The 9,421-nt window shown below is 35.5% G+C and overlaps 1 protein-coding gene across 1 annotated transcript; it reads right to left on the reverse strand.

Annotated features, from left to right (window-relative positions):
- Nucleotides 1–3,929: 3,929 nt before the first annotated feature.
- On the reverse strand, nucleotides 3,930–7,769 carry LOC127097059 (receptor-like protein 4). Its single transcript, XM_051035571.1, has 9 exons — nucleotides 7,595–7,769; nucleotides 6,447–7,505; nucleotides 6,109–6,259; nucleotides 5,638–5,709; nucleotides 5,232–5,300; nucleotides 4,966–5,034; nucleotides 4,791–4,868; nucleotides 4,486–4,682; nucleotides 3,930–4,375 (listed from the first exon to the last, which is right to left on the reverse strand). Exons 1-9 carry the CDS (start codon nucleotides 7,674–7,676, stop codon nucleotides 4,269–4,271), a joined length of 1,884 nt encoding a protein of 627 aa, XP_050891528.1. The 5' UTR covers nucleotides 7,677–7,769; the 3' UTR covers nucleotides 3,930–4,268.
- Nucleotides 7,770–9,421: the final 1,652 nt, after the last annotated feature.

Here is a 9,421-nt window from a genome sequence, read left to right on the forward strand (position 1 = left end):
TTTTGATGAAACAGTAAAACAATATGGATTCATCAAGAACGAAGATGAGTCTTGTGTCTACAAGAAGGTTAGTGGGAGCATGATCGTTTTCCTGGTATTATATGTAGATGACATATTACTCATTGGAAACGATGTCCCTACCCTGCAACAAGTAAAGTCTTGGTTGGGGAAATGCTTTTCTATGAAGGACCTAGGTGAAGCAGCCTATATATTAGGAATCAGAATCTATAGAGATAGATCACAAAAACTACTTGGCCTAAGTCAGAGTACGTACATAGACAAAGTGCTGAGACGCTTTAATATGCATGGTTCCAAGAAAGGATTCATACCTATGCAACATGGTTTGTGTCTATCAAAAACACAATCCCCTTCAACAAAGGAAGAAAGGGATCACATGAATAAGATTACATATGCATCTGCAATAGGATCTATCATGTATGCCATGTTATGTACTTGACCAGATGTCTCGTATGCTTTAAGTGCAACGAGTAGTTACCAATCTGATCCTGGTGATGCTCATTGAGTCCTTAAGTATTTGAGAAGGACTAAGGACTCATTCTTGATATATGGAGGTCAGGAAGAGCTGACTGTAATTGGATACATCGATGCTAGCTTCCAGACAGATAAGGATGACTTTAGATCGCAATCTGGTTATGTGTTTTGCTTAAACGGTGGCGCTGTGAGCTGGAAAAGTTCAAAGCAAGATACAGTTGTTGATTCTACAACCGAGGCCGAGTATATTGCTGCCTCAAGTGCAACAAAGGAAGTTGTTTGGATCAAAAAGTTCATCAGTGAACTTGGCATAGTTCCTAGCATTGTGGATCCCATTGGTCTCTATTGTGATAACAATGGTGCTATCGCACTAGCTAAGGAACCTAGATCTCACCAACGATCCAAACATATACTTAAGCGTTATCACCTCATTCGAGAGATAATAGATATAGGAGATATGAAAATATGCAGAGTACCTACACTTGACAATATTGCTGACCCACTGACAAAGTCTCTTGCGCAGCAGAAGCATGATGGCCATACTAGATCTATGGGCATTAGGGGTATGCCTGATTGGCTCTAGTGCTAGTGGGATATTGTTGGTGTAAGCCCTAGAGGCCAATACTTTTGGTACTTGTATCGAATTATTTATTAATAATAAAAGGCTTTTCTTTATTATGTTTGTCTAATAAAGTCCCTAGAATAGATAGTCCGTTTAATGTATCAAGTGTGACTTAATCATGAGATCACATTAAACATAAGGACACTATTCTTAAAGTATCCATAGTCGAGCTTTATTGTGAAGTGGGATAACATTAAAGCATTAAGACTATTATATATATAGACTGATGATCACATCTCATGGATCATGGATAAAGAGTTATCAAGTCTTAAACATAGGTATGAATATTAAGAGTAATATTTATACTGGATTGACCCGCTATGAGAATACTATATAGAATGTTATGCAAAGTGTCATAAGTTATTCTCATGGTGATAATGGTGTATACCACCCTTCGACCTGAAATCACTATGGACCCTAGATGTAGAGTCGAGTGCCTTATTGCTGATCAAACATTTTCCGTAACTGGATGACCATAAAGACAGTTGATGGGTACTCCACGAAGCATGCTAAGGGACATGAGTGACCTAGATGGAATTTGCTCATCCTGCGTAACAGGATAAATGTCTATGGGCCCAATATTGAACTGGACAAGGATGACACGATCTATGCCTTGTGTTCAATATAAACATAAGGGCAAAAGGGTAATTGTACACATAAGTATTATTACAAAAGGATTTGTCAGATCACATGACATTTTCGTGTTTTGGGTAGCAGCGATGTATTGTTAGATACCGCTCATTGTTTATTATGTTAAAAACGTGATTTAATATAATTGACAATGCCGCGAAAACCTACAGGGTCACACACAAAAGGACGGATTGATGAGAGATAGAGTAACTAAGGAATACTGTAATATACGGTGCACTTAAGTGAATTGTAGAACATCGTAAGGTACGATGCACTTAAGTAGAATACGAAATATGGTAAAGTACCACGCGCTTAAGTGATTTTGGCATATTATAAGATATGGACCACATACATTTGAGTGGGCCTTTTAGCTTGCGGCCCACACAAGTGGTTCTATAAATAGAACCCTTGTGTAGAAGCATTTGAACAGTTGCAATTTCGTTTCTCTCTCTCACTCAAAGTCTTCATTCGTAGCAGTTAGCACTGAGATTGAAGGAATCCGTTCGTGTGGACTGAGTAGAGGCATTGTCATCGTTCAACGTTCGTGATCGCTCCGTAGATCTGCATCAAAGGTTACAATCGCCACAAGAGGTAACGATTCTATCACTGATCATGCACATTGTTAAGGATCACTAAAGGAGAAATTTTAAATTCCGCTGCGTTTTGGATCGCTCTTCTCCTTCAGTTTAGACCCTGACAATATCATTTCCTACCTTGTAGAGTCATAAAATCTGGTAGTATCTTTGGTTCAGACCATACCTTCATAAATACCATGTGGTTGATTACCATCATTGGTCAATGCCATGTCCTTGCTTTGTTGAGCAATTTGTGACTTGGAATCTCTCCAACAGTGCATTCTAAAAAAAACTCACTGATTAGAATTACATGAAAAATACAGACACTGAACTTGCAGCTGAAATGGTATAAATTGATGAGTTTTCCTAGTCCCTAGAGGCATTCATTCAAAGGTACAGAAGGCTGATGATATTAGCTAATGAGAACCATTTACCCAGGGCATATCTCTAATAGATACTTCATGAAAAATAATTGTTGAAGCAGTATTGTGTTGCGTCAAGGTTGAGCAGGGTTGCCGAATGTTTGCTTTGAACTATTTTTTTTTCCAATGTATATTTTTTAATCGTGATTTCCCTTCACTAAGAATCAACCTTCTAAATTGCATCTCTCATGACTGATTGTTGTTACCATTAATAGAATAAGATCATAATTTGAGTCTTGTGCGAATTTTTCTTCTTCATCTTGGTTTCCCTTGTCAAACCAACAGCCAAGGTGCATAGTGTCCTTATTTTTCAGACTTGAAATATTGTATTTTCTTCTTATCATATCCCTTCCTTCTTCCATTTCCATGATTCTTGATAGACACAACAACCCCCTCCCTTTTGAAGACTGAGGCTTGTCATCAATTTAGGATTTTTTTTGTAAGGTTTGTCTATCCCTTCTTCCATTTCTTCAAAAGATTCTTTCTTGAATTGAGCAGATAAGGCCTATTCAACATTTTTCTAAGTTTAGATATCCACATTGATTTAAGTTTAGATATCCACATTCTTAAAAATTAATCTGCTAGAGCTTCATTATCCTTCATCTGTAACATTTCATACTTGTTAGTGTTTAATGCATTAACAATGTGATCAAAAGTGTGAAAAATGCCGTACTTGTTATTTATCACAGCTATGCCCCACTTCAATAAGCTAGAAAAACCAAACATTAACTTAACTAGTTTTTCAAATTCTGTAAACTAACTTGTAACAGAATTTAACTTGCCTGAATAAAGTTCAGCAGAGGCGACGATCTACCAGAGACATTAGGGGAATAAACTTCCAAGATCAATTATTGTTTTGAAGTAAATGGCAATCTCCTCAATTGACTTGAAGGATGGAGTTGGAAAGAGAGGGAAAAGTTTAAGTGTAGCTTATTCAAATGGTTCATTTTAGTTAAAAACAAATCCAAGTCACTAGTTTTAGTCAATGAGAACTAAACTCTTAGGATTTAGTGCTCTCATTTCCCATAATAACAAAAAGTGTTCTCACTCGTACTTTCGGGTTTATTGAACTGATGAGAGGAGAGTTACCCAAAAAATGATGGACCTTTTCTCACTAGTACTTTCAGGTTTAGTGAACAGATCAAGTATAGAAAGTTTTATTTATCATGCTTTAATTGGCGGTATAAATGAATAGAAAAGCTTCAACAGTACATTCTACAAAATAATCTCTCACTGATTATGATTACATGAAAAATACAGACAGCTGAAATGGTATACATTGATGAGTTTTCCTAGTTCCTACAGGCATTCATCCAAAGGTACAGAAGGCTGGTTATATTAGTATATGACAACCATTTACCAGGGCATGTCTCTAATAGATGTAAGACATAAAACAGCATGTATCGCGCAGCGTCAAGGTTGAGCAGGGTTGTCGAAAGTTTGCATTGAACTATATTCTTTATGAAGTAACTATGTATATTTTATTTGAAAATTGTGAAACCGGTCTTTTATCCACATTAAAACATGCTATTGAGGAGTAAAAGGTGAAGGAAATCCCTTGGCGTATCGATTCTCCAGCTCAAGAAGCGCCAATGATTTCTGCCTCTGATATTTGCTTCTCTTGGCGGCTAGAGCTGCAAAAGAAGCCACGTGATTCACATATCCTAGGTCCAACCTACAACTTTTTATTCCGAAACTATAACATTTAACAAAAAACCAACAATTTTTCATTCATTGTACTCACCCATTATATCATATGGTAGATTAAAGTCATAATCGTTCCTTTTCTTTATGCAGTAGATATATACCAGCAGCAGGAGCATGCAGAAAACGAAAATACATGACAAGACTATCGCAATTTTAGCCCCAGTCGATAATCGGCCATACTTCCAACATGGTGGTAGAGATGGTACGCCGCACAAACCTTTGTTTCCAGAGAGACTGAATGAAAACAAATCAAATTGAACATAGAGAAAGAGATTATTTCTCATTATCCAACATGCAGAATCAGATAGAGTAAACTAGCATATTACTATTGAAGTGACTTACTCAATAGCTCCACCCCGCACACCAACAGAAAAAAGTTGAACCGGCACTTGTCCTTCCAATAGGTTATCATTCAATAGCCTAGCAGATACAACAACACAACCACGGCCGTTATTTAAAACGTTGCTAAGTGTGTAAGTAAAAGATAATTGCCTAAGTCAATACAATGAATGCTTACACAAGCAGCAAATTCGAAGATGCCAGACTGTCAGGTATAGAGCCCATTAACTGATTGTTGGATAAATCCCTACAGAAAATATTTCGAAGAAAAATTAAGAAGAATATCATATAAATAACATTGTTAAATTTTCCTTATGGTATTAGCAACAGAACAAGTGTCCCTGCACAGATCTCAGCATTGTGCTGGAATTGATCCACATTTTGGATAACATCTAAAAACAAGATTACAAGTAACTGTATCTAGCAGATAATATGGGATCTTACACTTTAACCATGGAATTTTGACCTAGTTCTGATGGTATTTCGCCTCCCAAGGAATTAGAACTCAAGTTCCTGTAAAATCAAAGACAAGTTATAACTGAAACCAATATGAACGTGACCAAAAGTTAATCTAGGAAAGCACATACTGCACACAACAGAAACCAGATGGTATGCACTAAGGAGTGGCACTTTATATAAGGAACTCTAATAGATATCAAGGACAATTAAATTCAGCAAAGGTTTAGCATGATGCATGAAACACTGAAATCCTTGCACATGAGTGTTCCATTTTTTCCTCAATATCAAGTGAGATGCTATTGTATTTCAATATTCTATCAATACTGTTTACAATTGTGTGAAACTTAAAACATCCAAGCCGCAAGGAAATTTGGCAGCTGCTTATACTTACAGGCTAACTAAGTCTGATAAATGACTAATCTGATCACTTATGCTCCCTTTTAAGCCTTGACTGCCAAGATTTCTGAAATGATAACAAGATCAAATATAATATCAAAGCTCTGCTGGGAGAGGAAAGTAAATAAGGAAGATGAGCTATCGTCTGAAGAAAAAAACGTTTCTAACTTGAACCTTGTCATATTTTCTGTTTTTTGTTCATAAATTTAACTATATAAGCAATGTTAAATGTTCAAACAAGATATCACCTATCCATTTATTTACCAATTGAACCTATTCTACCATTAACCGAAAGCAGAAGCTTAGATATGGTAAAAAGCATCCTGCATAATAGTACAAATTATGTATTCAGCACATACTTGGAACATAAAATGTGAATTCTTAATAGATTTAATTTAAGGGTTGAAAGTTGAGAGCTGATAATAAGTAAGAACAAAATAGCAGACAAGTGGAAAGAATGGATTACATTTCAGTAATGAGAAGAGCAGTTTTATCATCACTGATACGGCAGGTAACACCTTCCCAAGCATCCCAAGTTGTAGGAGCACAAGGATCACCATTCCAACCCATTCTTCCTGGAATTCGAAGGGATTCTTTCAATGACCTCATAGCACTCACTACAAAACAATCACCCATAAGCTATTAAGCACACAAACACTGAATACGACACTAACACTAACACTAACGCAGGTTGGATGTTCACACGTGTCGAACACCAGATACATCATCAAGATACACCATCAATCTGAAGTGTTAGTTCAACCTAGTCAGTAAAATACAAATAATTAGGGGGAAAGGAGAGACCTTGAAGAGGGTGAGTTGAAGGTTCATTGGGAACCAATGCATAATTCTCAATGGCACTAATAAGAGGGGCACCAGAAACAGCAACAAGTTTAATCCCTAAAAGGTTACTGCTCAAGTTTTTGACAACATGATGCCAAGTAAAAGCGGCAAAACTACCTACTTCTTTGTATATATCAACTCTGGTCGCATTCTTTCCATTGATGAACACATCAAACACTCTTTCTCCAGCTCTTTTAACACTCGTATCAATCTCAGCAAAGTGCAGCCACACCATATAATCCATCTTCGCGTCCACACTCAATTCGTACTCCAACGAACTCACCTCCGACGTCACAGCCGTTTGGTAAAGCTTCATCGGAAAATAGTTAGGCTCTTTATCGGAACCATGTACAGTGCTCCCCGTTGACACATCTCTAACGGTTTCATCCGGTCCGGATAGGAATGGTTTGTCCGGTTGCCATGACCGGCCGAATTTGTCAGTGTCGTTGGTGAAGCCAGGACCCCAAGGATCGTCGGAGCCGCATGAGATTCTACCGTAGTTAACAAGAATGAGATTTTCACCGGTGGAGTGAGAATCATATGAAGCAGAATCAACAGGAAATAGCTCGACGGAAGAGACAATCGGAGCATCGGTAGCGAAGCCATAGAAGCAAAGATCAGCTGGTAAAGAAGTGTTGAGGAAAACGAATATATCAGAATAAGCACCGTCTCCAGCCGTGGATTCAGGCCAGGGAGAACGCCAGTTGAAAATGATGGTACCGGAGAAGGCAACATCGAACGACGGAGGACGTGACTTACCGTCGTAGTTATTGTAAACGGTGAAAGTGCGGAGAAGGTAACGTGCAGAGGGAAGAGAAGAAAAAGCATAACAGTTTTTTTTGCCGTTGGAAGAAGACGGGAAGAATCGGAGCGTTTTTTCGGAGGGGAGTTTAAAGCGGAGTGGCTCGGAGACGTCGGAGGTGGATCCACCGGTGAAGAAACGGTCGGAGAGCCATGTTATGTTGAAGGAATCAGTTAAGTTAGTTGAAGTGCCGCAGTTAATGTGGTAAGAGGACAAACCTGCAATATAAATAATATAAGTTGAAGGGTTAATGTGAAATAAAAGAAAATATAGTGAATGAGTAGAGTAGAGTGGTTAGTTTAGTTACTGTTGGGAAAGGATGGGGTTGAGGTGGAGATGGTGGTAGTGATGAAGAAGAAGAAGAAGAAATTGGGTAGAACTAGAATCATTGTTTGGAGAATGAATGAGGTTTGGGGAAAGGGAATGTTTGGTGTAAGTTGTATGAAGAGGCGAGATTAGCGGGAGAATTGGGTTGAATTTGTGTCTCAAAAATGATTTTTGGAGTCAAGTCAAACAAACACTTTCTTTATATACAAAAGAAGAAAACTACTCTTTTTCACTTTTAGTTTAACTAGTTAGAAAAGGCAACTTTGGCCATATCAATCAATTAACATAATTTACAGAGTTTAGGAATTTAGAAAAACTAAGATTTATTTGGATTGATGAAATCATATAGAGTAAGGTAGAAATAAAATGATATTTATTATTTGAATTATTTAAAATTAAATTGAGTAGAGTAAAATAAAGGGGTATGAGTTTGATTTCATTTTATTACTTATTATTATATTATTTCTCTTTTGATTTGGGCGAAATAAATAATTTATTTTATTTTATTCTAAAATTTTCAATTAATGAAAGGCAAATTCTTAGGTACTCCTAATAGGTAGTTGGTTACCGTACCTCTAATAGAAATTGATTTAAAATATTAATTTATTTTTAAATAAAATATATATAAAAGGTGATATGATTGAATGTGATTGTTTCATTAGATAAAAATATATCGAATTATTCACATTAATAAAATGATATCTTCGTTTTGCTCTATTGTATTCCGCTTCATTTCACCCTGCACAACTTCATTCCGCTCCATTCGTTTCATAACATTCAAACATAGCGTGAGTGTAATCTTTTACTATCAAATAGGTCCGATCACATGATTTTCGTCAAAGTCACTCTTTGACTACTAGATAAATTCAAATTGTCATACTTGTCGTCCTAAAATAACCACTAATACTTACACTCGTCCATGATATAAATATTATTTTTTTTCAAATATTTTTTTAAATTAAAAAATATTTATAAAAATCAAATTTTAAAATTATTTTCTAACACAAATTTACAATTGTGTTATTAACTAATTTTAATTTTGTATTAACCACAAAAATGTATCTTTTGTTAATCATTTATTTTACTTATAACTCAATTATCATTTTCACTATTTTACTATTCATTAAAATACATAATATTACTAATGATAAGACATTAAATTGTAAAATATATTAAGAAATCTTTACATTCTATTAATCAACTTTATTATAGTATTTATGATTTTTTTTATGTTTGAGAATTCATTAATTAAATTATAAATTATACTAATCAACTCTATATGTACCATTAATTATAGTAGATTTATCATGTAAGACTTTATTTTTTGATATCAACGACACTGGATAACCAAATTATGAACTATATCAACCAACATATTATATTCAACTAACCAACTTTAATTTTTTATGTCAAGACACTTAATAACCAAACTATAAATTGTATTAATCTAGTTTTTACACACCATTAATCAAAATCATTTTGTAGATAAAGAAAGAAAAATGTAAAAAAAGTCAAATTATGAAGATATGTTTCTGCTTCTGGAGGTTTATTAACTTCTTCAACAATTTCTTTAAGTGGAGTTGGTTGGATCGAAAGAGAGCTAGTGGTTTGGGATATTGGATGCTTAAAACTCTACACATGTTTAGTCGAAGGATTATCTTGGAAAATACTTGAAATATTAGTATTTGGAAAATGTTAAGCAGAGAAAAGTGATAATTAATAGTAAACTTACTTTTGTAGCATCTGCATCTGAGCTAGAGTTAGCATTTTCTAGATCAGTGGAAGAAAGTTTTCTCGTTATCAGGAT

This window comes from Lathyrus oleraceus, chromosome 6 (genome assembly GCF_024323335.1).
Source record: "Lathyrus oleraceus cultivar Zhongwan6 chromosome 6, CAAS_Psat_ZW6_1.0, whole genome shotgun sequence".
NCBI classification, from domain to species: domain Eukaryota; kingdom Viridiplantae; phylum Streptophyta; class Magnoliopsida; order Fabales; family Fabaceae; genus Lathyrus; species Lathyrus oleraceus.

What these genes read in the sequence shown, in the direction of transcription:
- LOC127097059 (XM_051035571.1), bottom strand. Translation starts at nt 7,676, where the DNA reads ATGATTCTAGTTCTACCCAATTTCTTCTTCTTCTTCTTCATCACTACC. An exon ending in CAAAATTCCATGGTTAAAGT is followed by an intron (nt 5,035 to 5,231) that starts GTAAGATCCCAT and finishes TATTTTCTGTAG; the next exon opens with GGATTTATCCAACAATCAGT. An exon ending in TCTTCGAATTTGCTGCTTGT is followed by an intron (nt 4,869 to 4,965) that starts GTAAGCATTCAT and finishes TGTATCTGCTAG; the next exon opens with GCTATTGAATGATAACCTAT.